The sequence below is a fragment of the Brienomyrus brachyistius genome, chromosome 20 (genome assembly GCF_023856365.1).
Source record: "Brienomyrus brachyistius isolate T26 chromosome 20, BBRACH_0.4, whole genome shotgun sequence".
Taxonomy (NCBI): domain Eukaryota; kingdom Metazoa; phylum Chordata; class Actinopteri; order Osteoglossiformes; family Mormyridae; genus Brienomyrus; species Brienomyrus brachyistius.
In genome coordinates, this window is record NC_064552.1 from 4,230,457 (window position 1) to 4,255,413 (window position 24,957).

Sequence of the window (24,957 nt, forward strand, 5' to 3'; positions counted from 1 at the left end):
TTTGGAAATTAAACTTTATTAGTACTGTGAAAGGAAATTCAATCATAAAGAGTATTTCTTGCAGTACTTAATATGTGTAGAATAATAGCTAACATTTACGTAGCCTTACACATCAGAGCCTGTTCTGGGATACAGATGCCTTGATTTCTTTGTAGTCATTTCGAAGCAATAGGAACTAAAATGGGTACAAAGGACTACTAAATACACAATGTTTAGATAAATTCACTGTGCCTGTAACTACACCGTCGCGTTGCACTTTTAGCCTGGAAGCTGTATTTAACATGTCAACAAATTCACCACTGACACCAAGCAGAATTCATATATGGTTTAAAATACCACTGAGTTCTAAGTGTGTGTGCGTGTCTTGTACCAGTTAGGACAGCGTGTTTAAAAAAAAATAATGTATACATGCAAACCCTTTCCCACCTGACAGTGTAACATTTAAAAGATTTAAGAAAGTAATATCACAAAAAAAGTAAACTGCATAATTGAAATCAGCCGCCAAATAAGGTGGAGAGGAAAAATGGAAACGCAGAAGGTAGTGATGGACAAACGAAGCTTCATGAACCATTTGCTGTATCTTCTGACCCCATCAGATGGTGCTCTCTGTTCAAAAAAGGGCTCAAAGCATGTCCCAAAGCAAACCAAGAGCACCATCTAGTGGGGTCAAAAAATACAGCAAATGGTTCACGAAGCTTCAATTGTCCATCACTAGTAGAAGGCACTTGTGTTAAATGAGGTTAACTGATTTTTTTTTTTTTTACATTTATTTTAATCACATGCATAGTGCCCTGACTTAACACCGGACACCTTGTCGTATTCAAGTACCTTCCTATTAGATTCTGGGTTTTATAAATTAGAAGCTGAGAACTGCCCTGCAGTTGCAATGTGTCTGCTGAGAAAAACTGTTAAAACACATTAATATACAGTACAGTTATGGAATATATATACCATACACTTTATACGACTGATTTGTGTTTGTGTGTTAGCAAAATGATCATTTGTACAACGGGTGAAGTTTAACAACGCATCAAATCTATTCCGGCTCCCCAAATCTGCTTCAAAATCTCTTACAAAATCTCTTCCAAGGACAGGCTTCATATTCACTGTAAACCTGCTTTCTTATTTATGATAGAAAGCCACTTCCAAACGTACAAAAAGCTTTCTAGATTATACCTGGCATTTGCACAATCGGCGTAACGTAACTTCTCTGCGTCCGCTTTACTTGCATGGACCTTTGTGTCCGCATATAACCAGCGATAACTAGTAAAGGCTGTGGTGCTTCTGCCCCGATTAAGGCATGAAGGCTGATGCTAACCTGAGTGCGCGTAGAAATAAAATCAACCGAACGTCTCTGAGTTATGTGTCCCTGCACATTGCGGTTATCTGTCTGTGGGGAAAAGGCTTTAGATCAGGACTGGCTGGCTGGCTGTAGATTGCATGCAAGCCAAATCCAAAGAGGCAAAACCACGGTCCCAGACCCCTTCTATATAGGCCTGTTTTTGGCTGCGATCAGGTAGTTGGTTGGATGTCTCTTTTTAAACCTTTGGCATCTGATAATTCAGTTTTACTGGAGAAAAGGGGTCTTGGCAATTTTTGGTTTTGCCCTCCTCCAGCTAACTGTGAAATACGGGGATCGTACTTTTTAAAGGGGTGCGATCGTCCCTCGGCAAAGTTCCGACTTCCCGTTCATCAATGTCATCATGCGGCACAAGCTACATCAAGAAAAACGACAATCGGATCGCGATCTGCGGTTATCTGGACTGTAACATTTTCCTGGATTCTCAGTAGTTAATATTTTTTCCTCAAATTACATTTTTATTCCTTATATATATTTTTTTTGCTGTCCTGCAACAAACAACAACTCACACACGGATCCCCAGCCCCTGAACAGGCACTGAATATTTTGCGGTCAAGAGAGATTATTTTTTTTTAATTATTATTATTATTTTTAAAAAGCTTAGGCTGCACGGGAGGGCGGGGTCCTTTGCCGGTCTCATGGGCGGTCCAGACAAGGGGGCGGGCGTGAGGGCGGGGGGCCGTGGAGGCCTGGAGGCGCGCGGGAAGGTGGGGGCCTCGGTGGCAGCTGACTTTGGGGAGCGGGAGTGTAGATGGGGCAGCTGGAGGGAGGAGGAGTGGTGGGCTGGATCAGAGGCCGATAGTCAGGCGGGGGAGGCGTATGCTGCGTCCGGGGGGGCGCCCGGGCCGCCTCCTCTTTCACCCGGGTAAAGTTGATACATCGGCCCTGAAAAAAGGGAAAAATGACCATCAAAAAACTCGAGAAACTTCCAGCCATCCAGTTTAGGGTGGTGACCCACCCCCACACTTCAGGACTGGCGGTTAGTAGGTGCCGACGCTCTACCCCCATGTGTCTTCCCCCCACCCCAGTATCAAAAGTATGGCTAATCTACCTTGTGTCCCCACTTCTATCCCCCACACCAACAAGCTGGTGAAGGATTTACACACTTCTACAATGCTATGTTTGAATGGCACCCCCCCCCCCCCCCCCCCCCCAAGCAAAAAGCAACATGGCGACCGGCTTGTCGTCCCCGCTGTACGGTTGCTCTCGCAGTGTCTGCCAAATCCTCTCTGTCCGTTGAACGTAACTGGACTGGTTTGGGGTGGGAGTCCAATATGATGTTACCCTGGGGCCCAACGGTGACATCACTCTGCCGACCAAAGGTTTTGGACCTAAATACTTTACGATCACAGGCACATCAGCTTAACTCGCTGAGCCCCACCCACGCAAACGTAACAGGGGAAAAAGATACAAATTCAGATGGTGTCGCAGTGAGTTGCAATGCTGATGTATATCTATTTTCGTTACGTGACGGGGTGCATCAAGGTGAATGCCATCTGTTTCCCCTGGCAGGCGACAGAAATGAGAACAGCAGCTCAGCAGATAGTGAAGTCCAACGGGCACCCGCCCTTGACCACACGTTGGCTGGCATCTCCGACACTTGGTGAAAATAACCAATCAACTGTATCTGAGGTCATGGTGTCATTTCAAGGTCTTAGAGGAGCCTGGAAGCAGGGTGGTTCTGGGGGGGTCGTTCACCTAAGATACATTCTCTCCCACCACAGGAATCCCCCCCCAGACCCTGCTCTCGCAGCACCTCCCCCCTACCCAACAGCCATTCCCCCCATTAGTTTCTGTTCCTCTCCTTCGTTCAGAATACTCCCTGTGTGCTGCTATGCCGTACCCTGCCACTAGGGGCAGCCCTACTCCAGTCCCAGAAATGCCAGATTAAGTACTTCACTGCTGTCCTGTTTCGCAATGCCGCTTGTCCTTTTAACCGGTGTCCTACTCTGTGACTGTGGCATAAGAATCTAAGTGTCCCTTGGACCACCTGACAATAAAAACATGAAGCGAGATGACAGCCCAGCTGCTATGGTGGGTAGGGATCTCACTTATCTCTAGACGAAAGGTCACATGTGGCCACCCCCTCCCCATGCCATGAACAACATCAAGAGCTGTCAGTGCAGCCGCTTGTCCCCTTATGGAGTAACTCCCGTTTCTAATGGGGGTGCAGCTGGGGCCACATGGTTGAATAGCGGCATTGAGCAGTGGCAGATGAGTTGCCATGACGAACTGCCGGTTGGGTCAGTGATGCGGAGCTGTGGGGTCCATTCGGGTCACACTGGTAGCGCCGGGAAAGTCCAAGCCAGGTCACTGCATACGGAATGCATAATTACCACCAAAATGCTCTGCAGTGTTATTTCTCACACTGTTCCTTACCCCCCCCCCCCCCCCCGCCAGGCTTGGATTTCATTAATTATGTATTTCCGATGAAGGATCTTTAACCCCTCCCAAATGGGGAGTCAACCCTCATCGTCAGAGAGGAATGTCACAGACAGCAATTCTTTCACATTTACAGGATAATTGCACCCAGCTGAGGATTATCCTGTTTCATATTCCGCGGCTAAATGTCCGGGTCCAAGACGACGTCATCGCTGCGCGGAGCCAAAGAGAAGGAAATGATTCCTGGGCAATAAAACGAGGGAATACAGAGGGGGAGAAAATGTGACCTTTCGCACACGCGCAAGTTTTCTGGGATTAAAACTCGGACGGGACCCACACAGCCACACGTGAGGCTGAAAAAGCAGATGACGTGCTCTTCTCAGTTTGGGTTCCCTTTCGGTTGCATTCCCTCACTCCCCAACCGACCTGAGCCAGTTACACCGGACACCGCTACCTCTCGAGGAATTCCAGTAAAACATTTAGCTGTTGCAACAATATTAACAGGTCCCTGCAGACCATGGTGCCAAAGGCTCAAGCAACTTGAGAAAAACTAATGGCTAGACATGGACAAATCTGTGGGGGCAACATCAGGTGAAAAGTGTCGAACCTGCAACCAGAACATCCATGTTTTCCCCTTGTCCTAGTCAGGGATGCGGGGGCGCTGGATCCTCTAAACACAAGGGAACCCATCGCAGGGCACACACACACCATTCACTCACACATGTACACCTACGGGCAATTTGGTAACTGCAATTAACCTCAGCGTGTTTTTGGACTGTGGGGGAAACCGAGGTACCCCACGATGACACGGGAGACACTCGAACATGGTCCCAGAGCTGTAAGGCAGGAGTTCCAACTGCCGCACCATCATGCCACCCCCACAACCAAAACAATCTTGTTTAAACTAGTTACCACGTCACCACAGACTCTACTTACAGGTCGTTGACCTGTAACCAAATTTACTTAGGAAACCGGTGACCAAACCAAGTTCAATATCCAAAATCAGGGAGTTCCCCAGGGAAGAGGGTTGTACCCATGCGTTAGTTACAATCTCCAGGAGACTGTGGCAGTGGCCACGGCTTGCAACACATGGCTGATACTCACCTGATCGCCAGGCTGGGGCCTCATGAGTGACACCTGGTCGTAACCTCGCCGGCACAGGGCCCACAGCGCATCCAGTTTACCCTGCAGAAAGGAGGAGGTGAGCCCGGGACGGAGAGCAGATGGCCGGAAGGAGGTGGGGCCAGAAAGTGACAGCTACTCACCCGGATTGGCGAGTACCACTTCCTGTCCTGGGCTGGCTTCCTGTTCGCCTTCTTCGGTTTGGGCTCGAAAGGCTCGTACTCCTGCTCCGGCATCTTGACCACGGCGTTCTTGGGTTTTTCCAGCTTGGCCCCCTCCTCGGTAGAACCCCGACCCCCCCAGCGCACCTGCAGAGATACACGGAAACAATCACTGATACCGATGTGTCACTAATTGTTTTGTGTATCACTCCAATCTTCTGGTCTTCCAATCTGCCTTGATGAAACCTTGACCACGTTTGGGCAAATCGGGGTGCCCGGGGACCAGGAGGGTTACCTCCATCCTCTTGATGCCACCGACTCCCCGGCCCCCGTAATACGAGGCGTCTACAGTGGGCCACTTCTTCTTGGGCAGCCCGTCCTCATCGTCCGACTCCTGGGTAAGACCACATGGACAGAGTCACCCTCCGCTAGCAGCTGAGGAGGAGCCTAGTCTGGTGAGTGATAGTTACACGGACTGGGAATGTTGCCGAGGAGGGGACCGTTATGGCAAGCAGGCATGTGTGTCTACGATTTACAGGAAGGAGTGCGTGGGAAGGTGGTTAGCTAAGAGTAGGGAGTCAGACAATTAGCGGAGGAGAGGGCTGGCAATGGCTGTTCTGGGCTGTTAGCTACCGAGGAAATGAAAACATGTCAATGTTACAAGAAAGATCTTAGATCTTGCTGCCTTCGAAATCTTCTGTGTCATTCATAGACGTGCAACGAAGATCTGCTCTTAGATCCACTGGGCAGCATCTCATCTTCAACCCCCGAAGGGCACCTTACATCACTCTGGACACCTTTGGTCTCCTTCACAAGCAAACTGGCCATTTGAATGCCAACTTATTACTCCATAAGAAGCAGTTGGGTGTCTATCTATCTCCTCAGCTGGACTTTAGACACCTAATTCTCTAGGCAGCAATGAACATATGGCTGTCAGTGTCAACCTATGGCACTTCTCCGCTGCCACCAGGAGCTGTACCCGAGTCATAGCCAGACGGCCAAAAGCATGTCCCAGCAAGCTGGCCGTGTCACCACCATCTGATTGGTCAGAATGCACCAATCAGAAGACCAGATACTGGTGTTCTGCTCTGATTATAGGGAAAGACATTTTACATATTATTCATTATTAGTAGTATCACAAATTGTGATGGATTCATGAATTCCCAATCACTCGGAACTTGAAAATCTCCGACATACTTCTTGAGAAAGTGCTATAGAACAGCTGAACAAAATGTGTTTGGAATGCAAATTAACACAAGCAGATGCTAATGGCCTTTGATGCTAACAGAACACACCGATTCAAACGGATGGGCTATTGGAAATTAGCGCACAGTAAATCATGAACAGTAAGTAAATGTTTGTACATCACTGTCGCTCTCCAAACCCAACAAAGCCTTTACTGAGCCGGTCCTTCTGCAGTGAAAACCGAAAGCGACCAGCAGCCATCCTGTAACCCGTCCCTGTTCGTAGTACGGCTCGGTTACAGGTCAGTTCCTGTATGCCTGTGAAAACTGCATGCGCAACTAGAGGACTTATAGCTATCTTTGGACTTGCAGGTCAAAACAACGGCTTTGAAAACAGTTGTTTCCTTACTGCCATGCATTCAGATGCCTAAGGCAAGTATGTTGAGGCCCTGTCTATAATGACAGCCAGATGAGATATCAGAAGGGTTCTGGGAAATTGGGGGGGGGGACTTACTGGCTCTGGAGGAGGGGGTGGTGGCGGCTCCTTGATGACCTATAGAAAAAGTAACGGGAGAAGAAAACTAAAAATGAATGCAACAAAAGTCAATAAAACCATCACCATTTGATTGGAAGGTAAATAGTCCGTGTTCCATTCTATGATTTGGTACATTATCGATTTCTACAGTCTTAATAATGAGACTCATGGGTAAATACAGTTTATATCTATGATAAACTGGAAAAACCTTAGTGGGAGCTCCAGGAACGCGGGGGGGGGGGGGGGGGGGGATGGACTCACCACGGTGCAGCAGAGTGGCCAGAACCACCACATGAAGAGAAGAGCCAACAACAGGAAGAGAACTAGCAGTGTGATGAGGAGGATGGTGCCGTCGAACTGCGGGGGCACGGGGAAGGAAACAGGGACATGAGTGAGGGTCTCGGAGCCAAAACCCAAGGGGATCACCGTCCAAAACCATTTGCTACGTCAATGGAGGAGGTGCACCCCCACAAGGGGAGGGCCAGGGCAGAGCTAGTCAAACGTTATATTTAAGCTGAAGGAAGTTGCTGTTTTCATATGCAGCCCCTTTTGAAGGGCTGCTGTCCTGAATGTCCTTAAAAGGGCAGTTCACCCCAAAATAAAACAAACATACGTTTCAGTCTGCAGTTTAATGTAGGGACTATTTTCTTTCCACCAAACTCCACACACCAACCGTGTCACTGTGAAGCTCATGATCCTGACACCGTGACCTGAAGTAAGCATCGAAGGCGTGAGCTAACAGTATCTGTTAGCATTAGCTACCAACACTATCAAATAGCAACAATACTGTTAGCTCCTGTTTTTCAGTCTTCTCTCCTTTCTACGGCCGATATAACGAAACTAGGCAACTCTCGCCACAATAATTTAGATGGATAAACTGCCAAACAGCATATCTGAAACATATATTTTTTTTTTTTGGGTGAACTGCCTTTTTGATGGTGTTTTAAGATAAGATCATAATGATCATTATAATAAGAGCATCACAGGTCAGCAGTTAAACGGCAGCACTGTGGTGACGTGGTGGTGCAGCTAAAGCTATGATGGGAGATTTCACAGGATTTCAGAAAGCCGACCGCCTGTCAAGCAAAAATGCGGTCCTGAAAGCGGGGGGAGTCCTGAAAGCAGGAGAGCGGGAAGGAATAAGGAAAAGGTGGAAGAGTTAAACAGCATGATGGGGAGAAGCCAAAATATCCTCTAGATCTGATGTTTATGGAAAAAGGGTCGAGGTAAGAGCAGAGAGATGGGAGACTGCGTAAGCGTGAGGTGCACACACGCGGTACTCACACACTCGGTGGTGGTGATGTGCACAGAGCTGGTGATGAACGACAAGCCGTTGTTCATGCTCACCTGCAGATAGACCACCCTGAAAACAAAGCCTCAATTCATATGGAGACGATGAACCACCAGCGTCTGCTTACTCTACGAACATCCCGACCGACACGACACCAGGTAAGATGGTCAAAGTGCTAGTCGATGACAACATCTGATTTCAGAGGCCGTAACTGAGTTCTAATGACCTCAATCTTTCACAATATTTCACACATTTCACACTTTCTAGTCACTACATAGAGGTATATGTAAAACATTATTATTAAGCTTAGAACAGCTCTGATCATGCTGTATTTTGTGCAGAAGTTCTCAAGTAAAGTAAGGAATAAATAAACACCGATTTGCCCACAATCCTCCCCATCAGAGGCGAAGATTACAGTCTGGGAGCAAGCTGCATGTGACGGATAAGCTTTATCTGCTCGGGGGAGATGCAAGAATTCGGGAAAAGTGGGTTAAGTTCACGGCTAGGAGTCCTCCAGCTGGCGGCCCAGACTCCTAAAAATAATTCATTTCAGAAAAAAAGCCCATGGATGGGAAACAGGAGCCGAGGGACCCAGTGAGGTGCCTGTGGTGTTTACACATAACACAGCAGCCAGAGAAAAGGAGGCTCTTCTCTTTATGACGTCCTATCAGCACGTGAGCTCCTGGGAGACACAGCTGGGAGTCAGGCAGCTTCGGGCCGGTCGGGTGCTGCTCCCTGACCTCCGAGCGCCGCGCTGAACCCGCGGTAAGTGAAACAAGCTGCATGAATTGCTCTGGTGGGGAAAAACGGGCCGCTGGTTACTCGCCCAGATGGGGGGATGCGCAGGTTATCGGAAAGGTGTCAGGCATGTGATGCAAGGAGATGAAAGGAGCCGGCAGCTTTGATGGGGCGGCCTGGCGCCTGGGAGGGCCTTGCTGCGGTTTCCCCCACCATCGTGCTGCTCTGAGAGTGGCTATTGTGCCAGAGTGAGCCGGGGGGGCCAGCTTGGGGGTGGGGGCAAGGGCTGTGGAGGAGTGAATTCCCTGTCTTTAGCCTCTCAAGCAGCAGCTCAGCCTAATGAGTTCACCAAGTGGGCCCCCCCCAGCATACACACACACACGCATACAAACACACACAGAAACGCACACTCATATACAAACACGCGCTTGCCATTGGGCCAGTTGTGGTCGGCTGTTCTCCGCGCGGTCGGCCTCTAACCACGTTCGTCTGCCAGCCAGCTTCTGTGCGAACCCCGTCGGGGGAGGAACACGCTCAGGTCAGCGGAGCCATGACTGGGAACGTGTTTGACGGGGTTACAGGGGCGGAGAATCTCGCAAGGGTGTCGTTCACCTCATCAGTGTCGGCACGCCGCCTCCCCCTACATCATAATTACAGGATTCCCAAGCTGGGATTCTGCTGGCTTCACGTTGCAGTTATCAAGCAAGCTGTACAGTAATATCCTGAGAGGCACTATTTGCACAGGAAGTCTCTGTGGGGGGTGGGGTGGGGGGGGCTGTCCACACAGGAAATCCCTGGGGAGGGCGCACTGCTGACAGCCTTGGGCCGCAGGTATTTTATTATTTTATCATCCCACATAAACCAAGCAGGAAAAATGCTGCTGGGGGGGGGGGGGGGCTTTTCTGTGTCTCAGTTTACAGTGGGGCCATTTGTGGTGTTTGGTGAGAGGCTCTGAGTGGGGAAACAGACTAGCCAGTTCTTTACAGTCCCTGGAGACAGAGGGGGAAGCGATGGGGGGGAGTGACAGTTGGGACATTATGATAGGGCACTGTCTGTCACATGGCAATCTAGCCCCGCCCCCTTTTCAGCCATGTTGTGTGACAGCAATCCGGCGACAGCCACAGGAGCGCGAACCATCGGGATGCATTTCTGGGATGCATTTCTGGGATGCATTTCTGGGATGCTCCAGATCTCTCCGCAGACGCTACTGCTTTCGCTTCGGTTTTGCGAAGGCAGTAATTATGAAAAGCTTGAAGTATGTACGTATTGTGGGGCTGTGTCATCCGATCTGTCCGTGACCCCCCTCCCCCGCCTTCTGAGGGTGGGGTAATGTGCCCTTATTTCACTGGAGAGCTCAAGCCATAACTCCCTCCCCCCCCCCAATTTTCCCCCTTGTGCCATAAACGTCGCTGCACTCTCATACAGGATTTCGTCCCAGAAAACTGGATGTATGTGACAGACCTGAAGCTCGACCAGGACAGCCTGGCTCTGACACGCCTCCTCGTACCCGCGTTGACGTGTGTCACTCCCTGTTTGTCTTTTCTGACACCTCCCACCACGGTTTCTTATCCCCGGAGACAATATGGCACTCAGACGGTTGAAAGTGCTTATTTCACCCAAACATAACTAAAAATTCTGCCGGCTAGACAGTTAGTAATCTTTTTTTTTTTTTTTTAAATAGATCTCACACTTCTGCATTTTGGGTATAAAAAACACCATACGGGGAATCACGGTGTGCAAATGTCTAACTTACTTCCCAACTTCATGGATCACTGGCGCGGGACATAGGAGGTACGTGTCTTCGATTTTTGCTGGCTTCTCGTCTAGATGCAAAAGAAGACGCCGAATCAGTCGCCACGTTCCTGCTGAAGGACTGCCGCCCAGGCTGGAGCATTATGGGTAAAGGCACCCCCCTCCCCCGCCCGCACTTACTAAGGGTGATGGTGTCATTGACCTTGAAGCTGCACAGCACCTGCTCCGTGTCCCTGGCGTGTGAGAATCCGTTGCCTCTGAGTACCACCTGGAAGGACTCTGAAAACAACACGGGAAATGGCATCATTCTGCCTATAGGGGGCGCAGGAGTGTAACGTGAGATCCATGCATCCGCCACACGGTCAGTCTGGGTCTGCAGACTCTTATCAGCAGCGGCAGATTAACCTATCTGGGGCCCCTGGGTTGACGTCCGCATGGACACTCAGATGTCGGCGATTAAATTAATGTTCCATTTTTCCCGAAGCCGTCGGCCAGGGCCCTGATGTTTGCCAGGCCCTTAGCACAGCTATGCGTTAATTCGCCCCTGCTAATCAGGAAGCAGATTTTGGAAAGAGAGCAGAAGAAAGAGGCTGGAGAGCGCATAAGGGGACCGCGGCGACCCCAGATGCCTGTGCGCTGATTTTGAACACGTTCACCCGTTTCTCTACATGTCCTTCTCCGTGGAAAGGGGAACCTGCATTGTGTTGTACAAATCTCACCACTGGTGCCGCTCCGCAAAAGTATTTTTATTGCTGTGATAAAACAAGTGGAGGGTCACGTCTCGTGCGAGTCGGGCAGCCCTGAGATCTGGGGCCTGTGAGCTCATTGGTGTTCGTATCGCCCCTCCCTTTGACCTCTTGCTAAATTAACCGCAAGCAGTCATTCCTTCGCAGACCTTCGCCTTAACTGGGCAGTTTTATGGATCTGTTGCATGTTCATCAAAGGCAAAGGAGACCCGCGTGAGGCGTGACAGGGCCCTCTGGCTACCAGGGGGGGTTGTGTATCAGCCCCCACGAACTCGTGTGCTGTGCACATGCTGGAGGATTCAGCTGCTGGCAGGAAGGCATTTTACACTGAAACACAGTGTGTGGTTTTTTTAACGACTTCCTTTGCATCTTGGGGACCTTCGTACAGCCTTGGAGATTCACCTCCATATACTGCGGATTTCACCACATTCAAACCGTTTCTGCACACTGAGCAGAACCACCCTAACCCTGTAACAATCAACAAACTGTAGGTCACTTCCCATGAGATCAGAGCGAAATTCACCTACAGGGCACTAACACAGTGATATACGGGCCGATAAGCTTTGGTTTTTATTTTCTGGTAAGTCGTGATGACTGGGATGGCAATTGGGGGTGGGGGGGGGCATAACCATCCTTGATCACCCCTTAGAGCCACCCTTGGTAATTAGAAGGTATTTCAATGAAAATGTATTAGTATTTTGGGCCCTAAGACACAGATTCCTGTACCACGATCAGCCCTGATAAAGTCTGCGTTGCGTTGTCCGTTGTGTAATCATGTCTGACTTTGTCCAGTAATGATGCTCAAAGCCAGCAGCCCTTGGGGGGGTCACTGGTCCTTCCTCTTACTCTCCATCTGTTCCTCTCATCACCAAATGTGACCCTCCCCCCCTCAAGGACCTGTCACACCCCTGTAATTGAATCTGCCCCCACATCCCCCTGCACCATCAGGGCTTTGTGATCACCATGACACCTGCTTATGTGGGACCTAACCCCCCCTCCCTGTTACCACCAAGAAGTGCAGAGAGGTCAATTTTGACATGGAAGCCAGCCTGATAAGAGGTCAGCAGGGAAGCAAAGGTCAACTTGAGATGGCAGCCCACCAGACCAAAGACTGGTGGCAATGTTTTATCTGAGACTCATCCTCCCTGCCTGGCCCACACACAAACACACACACACACACACACACACACACACACACACTCCCAGCCTGGCCTGGCCCACACACACACACACACACGCGCACACACACACCCGCGCCTGGCCTGGGCCATCGAGCTGCGCGTGCCGATCAAGCTCAGAGATTCCACCATTGGTCCATCTCACCAATAAGCTTCGCTTTTGGGTCTCAGGAAGGTTGTGACCTCTTGACTCTGCCTAACAGCACTGCACTCTCAGCATTACCGTCCTCCTGAAGGGTTTCTGCATCCAGCATCCATTTTCATTACCGGCTGAGCCGCAGTGAGCGCCCCCAATCCCCTTAGCCACAATCCCCCAGAGAGCCGACCAGAACTGCAGTACAACCCTGGGCCTCTTTAATTTTACTAAAACAAGATCATGCTTTGTTTGTGCTCATTGGCTTGGCAGTGGGGCTCCTCACCTCCAGCACAAACACTCGAGGGCTCAGCTGCTAGGATCTCGATGCACGACTTCTTGATGATCTAGGAAAACGGCGGGGAAGGCCGAGATAAGCAAAGCCGCTGACACAGCGCAAGCTCAAATATACGTCCCGGACACTGCGATGATCGCGGATGAACCCCATGTGTGATGTCAGCGCCTAGCATTAGCATAGCGGGGCGTGTAGCCATACGGGTTATACTATAATCCATTATAATCCATCCTTTGTGAGAAATGGTAGGAATGCCGGCTTACCGAGTCTATCATCCCTCTCAGGGCCTGGAAGCCGCCCACCACAGGAAATACGTGGTCCAGGGTGTCTGCAATGGTGGCCAGCTGGAGCGACAGAAATGAGGGAGAGGCCAGGCTTGTTACGGCAGTGAAAGCATGCGGCCGTTTCCAGGCCACGTTCCGTCTCCCCTGCACAGGTCCGGACCTCAGTTTACTGGGACAGCAGGTCAATAACTAAGAATCTGGAAATGTTTTGGCTGGAAATCTGATCCTGGGTCAGTCATGCGCACGGCAAAGGGATGCGGTACATTTCTGTCATCGTGCAAATTTCTCATGCAAGATTTTTTTTAAAAAACAAAAAATTCACAAATTTCTCATAATACCCACAATCCCCTGCTGTTACGAAAGGAAAAAACTGGGGCATAAAACATACATTAGATGGGATCATCGTTGCCTGTCAATCAATGTTAATTCCACCCAATGGGAGTCAATTAGCTATTATTCGCAAACTAACCAATGGGAGTCCAGGTTATTGACAAAACACATAAATCCCACCCACCACTGGACAGCAGGCCTCATTTCTATGGTCACTCCCTTGTAGCATGTGTGGTGTGATGTTTGTCTGGTACCTGTGTCTCATTGAAGTCCTTGACGCCCACGCAGTAGACAATTGCCCCCAAGGATCGCGCCTTATCCGCCTGCAGAGGGCAACAATAGTCTGGTCAGATCAAACAGCAAGCGAGCCCCAACATGGGGGGGGGTGGTTTTTACTGCGGTTTTACTGGCCTCCTGCTGGGCGCTGACTAGCTGCTGCTCGCTGAGTTCCCCGTCGGTCAGCGCGATGATGACACTCGCCGTGCCTGAAACACAACACGGGGCGACGTGATGCCAGCGTTTGCTGAACACGCAGGATGTCGCTCACTTAATGTTTAGCGTAATGTTCACTGAGCACGCAACGCATCATTGATCAGGCCGACAGCCACACTTACCGTGGTTTATCTGTTCATTAGCCTGTAATTGTGGAAAAAAACATAGTTGAGAAACCAACAAGTCAGTGGTATACTCATTACACCCACGCATCCATCAATTCATACATCCATGCATCCATCCATCCATCCATACATCCATCCATCAATTCATACACCCATCCATCCATTTACCTATCTACCATCTATCCATCCATCCATCCATTCATCTATTTACCTATCCATCCATGCATCCATCCATACATCCATCAATTCATACATCCATCCATCCATTTACCTATCTACTTCTATCCATCCATCCATCCATTCATCTATTTACCTATCCATCCATGCATCCATACATCCATCCATCAATTCATACATCCATCCATCCATTTACCTATCTACCATCTATCCATCCATCCATCCATTCATCTATTTACCTATCCATCCATGCATCCATCCATCCATCCATACATCCATCCATCAATTCATACACCCATCCATCCATTTACCTATCTACCATCTATCCATCCATCCATCCATTCATCTATTTACCTATCCATCCATGCATCTATCCATCCATCAATTCATCCATCCATCCATCCATTTACCTATCTACCATCTATCCATCCATCCATCCATTCATCTATTTACCTATCCATCCATGCATCCATCCATCCATCAATTCATACATCCATCCATCCATCCATCCATTTACCTATCTACCATCTATCCATCCATCCATCCATTCATCTATTTACCTATCCATCCATCCATCCATAAGAAATGATATAGTAGCTGGTTGAAGACGTCTCACCTTCTTCAGACCCAGATCCATCAGCGTATCACCACCAGGTATCTCTTTTTCCAAAATTTTCAGTCCTTTAGCTATTTCAGTTCTTAGTGAAAATGAAAAAAAGAAAACCTGCCAATATTACGTATGACCAACCAGAACGTTTGGAGGAAAAGCAGGCCCAGGTGAGCACCACTGAGCACCACTGAGCACCACTGAGCACCACTGAGCACCATTGTACCTGTTTTCCGTCAGTTTCATCAAAGTGTTTCCCCGAGAGGAGAACACGATGAAGGACATCCTCAGCAGGGGGCTGCGGGGAGACAATCAACCAGCTGCTCATTTCAATGTGTCAGGAGAGTAAAGAGCTGCTGTCTCTGACTGCTGTTACGTAACAGTGAGTGATTCATTATGAGCTCTGAATAAGGCTGTTTTGGGAAACAGTGTGGGAAATCCCAGCTTCAGGCGAACACGGAATCAGAGTTTTCCAAATACTGTGCAGTAATTTAATCTACAACCGGGCAAGACTGCGGATTTCACCATATTCCCTCTTATTCATCTCACCACAACAGTCCAGCAAAGTCACGCTCTGACCCCTCCATCCCACCCCCCCCGTTCTAGGGTTTGCTTGCCTCCTGAATTTTTCTGCCAGGTGCTCGACAAATGAGTAGATCTCCATCCAGTGATTTTTGACACTTCCGGATCTGGAAGACAGACAGAAAACAATAATGTTCAGCTGCGTGTAAGGATTACGTCTAACATTTGAAAAACATGACGCTGCCGGTTCTCATGCGACTCCAGTGTCCCCTCTGGCTGCAGTGCTCCCCCCCCAGCTGCAGTGCTCCCCCCCCCCCGGCTACAGTGCTCCCCGTCAGCTGCAGTGCTCCCCACCCGCTGCAGTGTTCCCCCCCATGGCTGCAGTGTTCCCCGCCGGCTGCAGTGTTTCCCCCCGGCTGCAGTGCTCCCCGCCGGCTGCAGTGCTCCCCGTCGGCTGCAGTGTCCCCCCCCCCACGGCTGCAGTGTTCCCCCCCGGCTGCAGTGCTCCCCGCCGGCTGCAGTGCTCCCCCCACGGCTGCAGTGCTCCCCCCACGGCTGCAGTGCTCCCCGCCGGCTGCAGTGCTCCCCCCACGGCTGCAGTGCTCCCCGCCGTCTGTGTCTGGCGACCTCCTCTCTACATCTCGGATGCAGGCCCACAGGCTGAACTTCAGCTAATTGCTTTGATCCATCCGTCTGATGCCAACGAGGCTGCAACCCCCCCCCCCCCGAGGGTGGGCTGTCTGAACGTTAGCAGATGGTAGCACTGGAATTTACAGGCCGGACAGCCTATAAATAAAACGTGAGTTACTGGAACCAGGAGCCACGGGTGACGGTGATGCTGCGGGGGGGTGGGACAGGTTGATTACGGCCCGCAATCCTCCAGGAGGGAGGTGTTTTCTACCAGGGCTCACACCCCCTTCCTGTTGGGGGGGGGGGTGGCTGAACACAGAGGAAGTAGCTTCCCTCCTCAAAAGAGACCAGTTTAAATAGCCAGTATACAGGTAACGCTGAAGTATTTTAGCTGGAATATTGGCAATAATACCCACTAGAATATTTAGATCTAGAAATGATCACGCTGTCGATTCATGCTCTTGTCCTTATGTCCTTTGCTCTAATAGAAATGTCCTGTAGTGTTGCATTCTTATTATCGCTGTTGTTGTTATTGTCATTTGTCCTGATTTATGTCACTTCCTGTGATTCTCCCTGAAGAAGGTCACACGTTTGCCGCTGAGTCCTTAAAGCGAGAGCCCGGCCCGACCCAGCCCAGCCCGCGGAGGCTGCGGTTCCGTCCGTGCGGACGGCTGACGTGCTGAGGCAGCCATTTCGGGCCAGAGAGAGCGCACAGCGCAGAGGGGGGGGCAGCTGGGGAGGCGAAGCTGGGTGTCTTCCATGACTAACCCAGACAGGTCTCCTTTGATGTGCTGGGCTGGCAGCTGCGCCGGTCAACTCGGGTGCTGCGGCGGTGCTTTTCAAACGTACAAGATCACAATGCATTATATTGCTTTTGGAAAATCTTTCTTTTTAGGGTGCTTGCGGGATAAGAGCCAGGGCTGTGCTTTCCTCACCTGTCCAAACAGCACCAAGAAGGATGTGGGCTCGTGTTTTGGTGAAATCCCCAATGAAAGTAGCAAAAAATACACTTAGGGGATTTTTGCGTTGAGGTTCATTTGATGTATCCTTGATAGTCTGTGCTTAAGTGCACGATATTCCCCTGCTTTCCTGTGCTAAAGGCAAGGAGACCGGACCCGTTCAAACAGAGCATTACATCGCAGGGAAACACGATGCGTCATGTTAGTCTGGGATGGTGAGACAACTTCATCCTTAAAGGGGATGTTTAAGAGGTGGTCAAACCAACAGACCTCGTGCACAGACACACGGGGAGCTGCTTTAGTGTGGTGCCTTGTGCTCCAGACTTCTGGGTTCGTTTCAAAAACATTCGGGAAGCAGAAGCGATCAGTTGAGTGTGTAGCTTGGTGCCGTACATATTCTGAAGAAAGCAGCAGCTGTCTTGCATTACTCTGCCACAGAAGGGTTTGAAGGAGCTTCCCAGGTGTCGTCTTCGTTTAACCCTGACCCTTAAAGTACAGATGGAATCTAACAATATCATTCCATTCAAAGAGGGTTTGCCCAGTAATGAGATTAATGAGATTACGGCTGTACATAGACTGAAAGGGGACCACTTTTAATGCACCGAATTCACAGCATAAACTGATACGGTCTGAGTCACCTCCCAGCCAAAGAGCGAAGCAGTCATTAGCTGCAAGAACCGGAACCTCTGTAAATTCGGAAATTAACTCCGTGGAAACTGCCAGGCTGCGGGAACGTAGCACCCTGAGTCATCGGTGATGGAGGCCGCAAATGTGTGCATCTGCTCTTGGGGTCGTCTTTGATTCTGGGCCTAATCGGCCTGCAGTGCGACAATGAATGTTCCCTCTGTGTATCACTCCGGAAAGCCGCGCCAGCTTAACACTTGCTGGGTGTTATTATCGCGCACGAGTTCATCTGCGCTTGCTGCTGTGTTTCATTTGTCTTACTAATACTGACATAGCACTCTGATAAATGACATCATGGCCGTATTCCCTGTGGCAGGCTTATTGTTTCCTGGAGGTCCAATCAAAAACCTTGGGGCTCAGTGTAGTGACTGTCTTTGGCCAACAGGGGGCTCCCAAAGCTCAGGGGCCCCACACAAACGTGTGGTTTGACTGGTGGTAAACACTTCTGCTGGGTACCCCAGCCTGGACTCGCAAAGCCACGGTTCCCATATCCAGGGTTCATGGTCTTTTGTGGGTTTTTTTTCTGTGACTAACTCCAGCGGGCTGGGAAGCAGATCCTTCGGTGCAGAGCTGGGCAAACCGCTTGCTGCTTTTAAACGTTTTGGGCGCCACGCAACAAGGGAGTTCAACTAAATAAATAAAAGGTTTTATGCTGAAGAGGACAGAACAAAGAAAACAAAAGAATATGTAAAAATAACGCGTGAAGACCAGGAGCAGTGGACACACCACCCTGGGTGAGGATTAGCAATCAGTCCCCCCTGGTACCACTGCATCACTCAGTCCTTCCAGCAGAGCCTGGGAAGAATGACCCGAGTCAGCAACCCATTACTGGCTTAGAGTCTGCAGATGCATGCTGGGACAGGCTCCGAAACCAGTGACCCACGTCACCCAGTCAGTCTGTGTGTTTTCCTGCCATACACCACCAAAAACATCGCTTTCCGGCATCTATCCAACCTGTGCTTTTAAGGCCTGATGGGCATCCAGTGAGCTGAGCATTTCGAGCCTTTGGGAAAATTGTGGAAAAATGTCACATGGGGGGGGGGGGGGGGCAGATTCCACCGTAAGCTGGTTTCAGCATGTTCTGGCAGCTCAACGCCGGGCGCTCTGTCCCGGCAGCTCAACGCGAGGCGCTTTGTCCTGGCAGCTCAACGCCGGGCGCTCTGTCCCGGCAGCTCAACGCGAGGCGCTCTGTCCCGGCAGCTGAACGCGGGGCACACTGTCCCGGCAGCTGAACGCGGGGCGCTCTGTCCTGGCAGCTCACCGTGAGGCGCTCTGTCCTGGCAGCTTGCGCTACAGTAACATACAGACTATTCCATACTCTAACTACACTCTGTGTATAGATAAGAACATAACAAAGAAGTGACTCTAAGGCGGTATCGATGGGGCAGGTGCCACACTCACTGTAAACCCGTCATGGATAAAGTTCCGTGGAAGGTGGATAGATGTTTTAACAGAGCAATCAAAAGTGAAGTAGAGAGGAATTAGATGGCAGAATTTCAATTTGAACAAGGCCCCCCCGAGTGAAGGGGCCACCCTGACTCGCGCAGCCGGTGTACAGAAGACTGCCAGAGACCAGCACGTCTGCACAGACCATTAAGAGCAGCTGCCTGTTTACGTCGGTCCACTCTAATCACCTACACTTGTCCATGGCGGAGAACTTTGCCAGGGTGGAAGGAACGCCAAGGAATGGGACGCAACGGTGTGACGTTCTCCAAACAACATCTACCCAGCATTCTTCTTAAGTTACTGATACATGATGGCATCTGCAGACAGGGTGCTAACGACCAACAGACAAATACGGTGGATTTCGCTTTGTGGGAGGGTGGGTGGCACTGCTGACGGTAAACAAGCCTTAATGGTAGACTGCTGGCCTTCCAAGTCTTGTAGGCCAGTTGGTAGACAAACATACGCTCTATCTGACTGAAATGCCCCCCCCCTCGGACTGCTTACCAAAGGTACTCTCTCTCTCCTGGTAGGTGCCCTAAATATCCTCTCTTGGCTGATGGCCTGACCCCTTGCTCACCTCTAGGAAGCACATTCTGTGGAATTCTGGGAAATCATCCAAGAGATGTTTTGCTGACGCCTTAGAAATCTATTTACAATTTGAAAAGTGGAATTTTCCATGACTTTTTGCAGTGTTTTTTCATTCCATTACCGCATGCCATTATTCTTAGATCACGTCTAAGCTTTTCTCTTGCTACCACTGTGGCTTTTTACACGAGCTTTTCATGATTTATCAAAGGCCGGGCAGCTCCCAGAAAGCCCGACCGAGACCAAGGCCGATTGGTCGGCCGAGTGGTGACAGCGAATGAGTGAAGAGATTATCCTTCTGTTTAGCGAGGCTTGTTAAACAGCGGGCTTGGGTTCACCAGCCTGAATCAGCTACTTTGGTCTGTCTAAGAATTCCTACCAGGGCCACACCGAATGGAGTGCCGCACCATTTACAGGCGCAGAGCCCCAAAATTGTTTACAGATTGATATCTTCTTGGTTGTTAAGTTGGCCGCTTGCTTGGTTGATCAGCACCAAAGCATGCTGGGGGTCATCCAATAAACAGTGATTATGATGGCTAGAAACTCACAGGGGACAGAAATCTTTGTCAGCACAGCCAGCTGGACAGAGAAGGTTCCAAGCGAGAATTTACTGTGGATTTACAGCTGCAGGGGGACACAAGGATAAAACTGTAATATTACATTATTACCCTTTTACTGAGCTCTGAGCCAAGCAAACCCTGGCTTCGACGGATACAGTTTACGGCGGCCTTTAAAATATCAAGGCAGGAATGAATGGAACGGCAGTCAAATCACATCACATCATGACAGCGCAGCACAGCATTTACCCCGCAGATACATCAAGCAGCATTGCTGGCATCTCTCAGCCGCAGGCCAACATTTAGACATAACATCCCTTATCTGTTATTATGGGCACAGATCTTCCACATGTAAACAATCAAAACAAGCCAGTAGCTACTGGGAAAAGAAACTGGTGAAATAAGCTTTTTTTTCACTCTTTCGACAATGAGGACGTTTTCCAAATGGCTCATTTTCTGTAGACGGGACTTTCCAAGGAAACGCTAGAGTTAGACTGTGGCATGACACGACAACAAATACACAGCTAATCTAGGGATGTTACAACAGATTGAATGTTTTGACTCAATTTGTCACCTCTCAGCCAAGAATATATGACAATATAACAATATAACAATATAACATAAGTTTTTAACATTTTTAATTATTACTCCATGTTTTCGAATGTTACTCCTTATGAAGCAGCGTGTCTAAGGAGATGCAGCAGACAAAATGAGGTATTTTTCCTTGGACTTGCGTCACGTGTTTCCTGCCCTTAATGTGAACACCTCCATCATCTGCCCTGCGGTGACATCATACCACAGCAGCGCCTGCAGTCTGGCTCAGGACGAGAGCGAGAGCCACAGACAAGCCCGGCGCTCTGCGCGCTCCTGCCCTGCAAATTCTAGGCAATGCTGCAGAGCGAACAATGCTGTCAGGACTTCACGTATAAATACCGACGCAATAAAAACAGCACCGCTCTACTAAAATGACAAGTCAAACTTTTATAAAGCACTTTTAGCAACACCATGTCCGTGTACTACATAAGTGCTGTGAAGATGGATGGAAGGATGGATGTTTTAACCAGTATCTATTTACTGACTGATCCGCTGCATTCATACTTACTCAAATAACGTTGGGACATAAAATATAACAGACTGTTATTAGAGGGAAATTGGTCAGTTTCTTTTAGTAATAAAACAAAACAATAGGCTTTTTTGCATCTCGTCAGCCAGATATGATTACAGCCCTCCGAAATGGTGTGTTTGCTTTGTGTGCGGGACTTAAATATGGGCGTAGTGCAGCAGCGTAATAATCTCCTCACTGCAGCTGTTTATTCATCTCTCACAAGTCATAATTCATACAGGCACAAACAGAACTCGTTTGGTTTCACTGCGACTTGTGGCCTCCTTGCATCTGCATATACTGGGAGGCCCACACCAGTCTTATTACTTAGCGTGCAAACCTATCCAATAAATAACCTTTTCTTTTTTTAAAACTAATAATTATTTATGAGGCAAACGTCCTGGAATGTCCCAAAGGGCATCTATAGCAAACTGAAGCGTGCTATAATTTCAGTTTACTTATTTAATGAAATCCATTTCTGTCTTCTGGAAGTAATAAACAGCATTTTTTTTCTTACTGCTGAATTTATAAAATAAAGAAACTGATTGGACGGGAACTTTGACAAAACAGTAGCTCGGTCCCACGCTGCGCTCGTGACAACAGGCGCATCTCGTCTTGAGCCCCGCGAATTATTGCATTTCCCTTTCCGTTCCGTTGTATTGTATTTTTGCTATCCCCATACCCAGTAAGGGCGACAAGTACCGTCCACTTCCCATTGATTTATACAGGTCGACCTGACAGCTGTTTTTCTTTGCAGACCTTCAGTAATGATTGTGACAGCTGCAAATATCATGCATTTCTTAATAGTGACTCCGCTGCATAAAAGGGCAGAAAATCACAAACCGTAGGAATAAAAGAAAACGTAATGAGCCTCATTAAGCATGAATTAAACTGGAAAGTGATGATTTGGATTTCGTATTATCGACAGGGCTAACAATAATAATAATAACAATTATTTTTGTTGTTAGCTTAACAGCATTGTGTGGTTTGTGAGAAGGTAAATATCTCGGAGCAGTTTGCTTCTAACTGGCTGTTTAACTGTGAGACAGGAAACGCTTCCTCTTCAGACGTGGTAACATGAATTCCCATTAGTCTCCAAGGGGGGACAGGCAAACCACAGAAGGAGCTGGGCAGCGATTTCTGAAAGGGCGAAGTCAGCGAGCCGCGCTCCGAACCGCACACTTACGCCTATTATTATTATTATTATTATTATTATGCTGAAGATATCTCACTCAATAGCGATAACACCCGCGCTCAGCCGTCACATCATCTCCTTATCTTTACCGCCGCTCTGATAGTGATAAGTACAGTTTTCCAACTTGTTGCAAAGTTTATAAGTTTAATAAAACGGCAAACTGACGATAAGGATGTCTAGAGCTTTAGCCCGATAGGTTAAAAACCATCGCAGCTATAGCCGGTAAAGTCTTTACATGCTCTTTTTGTTAAAGGCGGCGACACGTTTCTTTCCAGGGGAAAACATCTGGAATCGCCTAACCCGGTCCTGCTGCGCGCTGGCCGCGGCTGCGCCGTTTTCTTTGTTTTCGGGGACAGTGAATGGATGTGGCGATGAATCGAAAACACCTGGTTTGTCCACTTGCACAAAACATATATCGTTTTAGTTTTAAATACGAATCCGGCAATGAAAGAAAGTTTTCTTTGATAAAATAACGAATTTGTAATAGGCCCATATAGCTTCGTAAATGTGCTATTTTCTACTTTCCTTAAGGTTTTTTTTCAAGTTGCACAACTTGAACTGAAGTATAAAATGCGTAATGGTCCAAAACGACTAAACTATCCTTCTTGGCACCTTCCATCATATTTTAATTGGAAGCGATATTTTTCAATATAAGGATGACTTACTTGTCGAGGACAAAGTACAAGTCGAAAACACCTTGACAAGAACTTTCATCTTCCTCTTCTTGTTCCACGATCTCCCCCGTGACAGCTGGAAAAGTGCAGAGGAGAAATCCGAAGAAAACCAAGGCAAGAGACACGTTAATCAAAGAGCTCGCCATCTTTTTTTCCCTACACGGATCCTCCAAAAAACAAAGCAAAGAAACACAGTCAGTGTTTCACATTATCATTTCAGTCCCCAGAAAGTATTCTCCTGGCAATGCAGGGAAGCTTAGTCCTAGCGAATAGTCCGGGTTACTGCTGACGTCGCTTTCTTCGCATCAGCTAAGAGGTGAAACGTACAAACATTAGTCAGACAATCTCTCAGCCATCCTAATGCCGCTGCTTGGGATAGATGACCATGTTAATGCCCGAAGAACTGAAAACTACTTCCCCTTTCCGGAGGATAAAAAAAACTCTCCACCTCCGTTAAAGAATTTTCCCAAAATGAGTGTTTTTTTTGTTGTTGTTGTTGCTTCATTCAAAGATATGAACATTCGGTTTCCAGTTATTCTAAATCAGAAAGCCAAGACGGCGATGAAAAATGGACTCGAAATGATTTATCCTTGAGCAGAGTGAAAAGTAGTGATCTCTCTTAAGAATCAGCTATCTGAATACAGCTGTGGTTTTAGAAACTGTATGGCAACAAGCACAAAGAAAATGCAAAGATTTGCACATTGCGAAAAGACGACGCTCAAGCTGTTCGCGAACACGAAGGCAAATCGGGTTTCATATTTCTGCTTGGGGCAAAAAAAAAGACTCCAGTTCAGAAACGTCCTGTACTGCCCCGAATGCCCTTGCCAGCACTACAGTATGGGTGGATGTAACTTGACATATAATTGCTAACCATCGCAGTTAGAAATCCGCAAGCTATACAAATTTGACGCACCATCTTAATTGCGCGTTCCTTCTCACCTAATAAAATATTTTATTTCCCCTTCATCACTTCCTTACTTGCTGACTCCACTTCAGATAAATTGCCTTTCATAATTTATTTTTGTGATTAATAATGTCTGGTTTGTGGAGATTCGGAATATTGTAACCGGCCCGATTCTGCTACTCAGCGGAACATTATTTCCTTTTGGATTATGTCACTAGCACCACATTTTAAGCTAACTACATGAGCCATTGTAAAGAGGATTTTATTTATATGCTTTTTTAGGCTTACTGACCAGCCCTGCAGCTCACATTGCCCCCAGCTGAGGGCGCAGCTGCACTCAACGACCCCCAAGTCCAATACTAAGTTCCGCAAGTGCTACGGAAGCCAGCTTTGTTGCCGCAACTGGCATGTCACAGTCTCCAGGGCCCGGGGTGTACCTTCATCTCCAGGTAACGTCAGACCAGGGGGCGATATGGGGGGCAGATAATCCCTTTGCAGGTGTATAGGGTGCGTGTATTGTAGGCGTGTTCCTGCAGGGCTGTCACTGTGCCTTGGGGCAGCCGCCCCAACTCCAAACCGAGCTCCTTCAGTGCCTCCAGCTCTGGGGGGTGGCCTGAACACCAACTACACTGTACAGCTCCCACCCAAACACCCACGGAGGCAGCGTGCACCGAGTGATCTCCCACACCTCCACTCGGTATGTCCACAGGACCTGGGGCAGGTGGCTGGCTGATCGGGCTGCTGGTGGGGACTGCCAGCACTGCTACAACTGCCACATCATGCCTCGTCAAAGGCTCCTCACTGTAC

The 24,957-nt window shown here is 48.8% G+C and overlaps 1 protein-coding gene across 1 annotated transcript; it reads right to left on the reverse strand.

Annotated features, from left to right (window-relative positions):
* antxr1c (ANTXR cell adhesion molecule 1c) lies at nucleotides 1-24,010 on the reverse strand. Its single transcript, XM_048987602.1, has 18 exons — nucleotides 23,238-24,010; nucleotides 15,510-15,581; nucleotides 15,119-15,190; nucleotides 14,902-14,983; nucleotides 14,106-14,127; nucleotides 13,903-13,976; nucleotides 13,746-13,814; nucleotides 13,141-13,221; nucleotides 12,869-12,929; nucleotides 10,706-10,804; nucleotides 10,527-10,596; nucleotides 8,029-8,107; nucleotides 7,006-7,101; nucleotides 6,724-6,762; nucleotides 5,321-5,419; nucleotides 5,008-5,172; nucleotides 4,847-4,927; nucleotides 1-2,245 (listed from the first exon to the last, which is right to left on the reverse strand). The coding sequence occupies exons 1-18, from the start codon at nucleotides 23,390-23,392 to the stop codon at nucleotides 1,997-1,999; spliced, it is 1,665 nt and encodes a 554-aa protein (XP_048843559.1). The 5' UTR covers nucleotides 23,393-24,010; the 3' UTR covers nucleotides 1-1,996.
* Nucleotides 24,011-24,957: the final 947 nt, after the last annotated feature.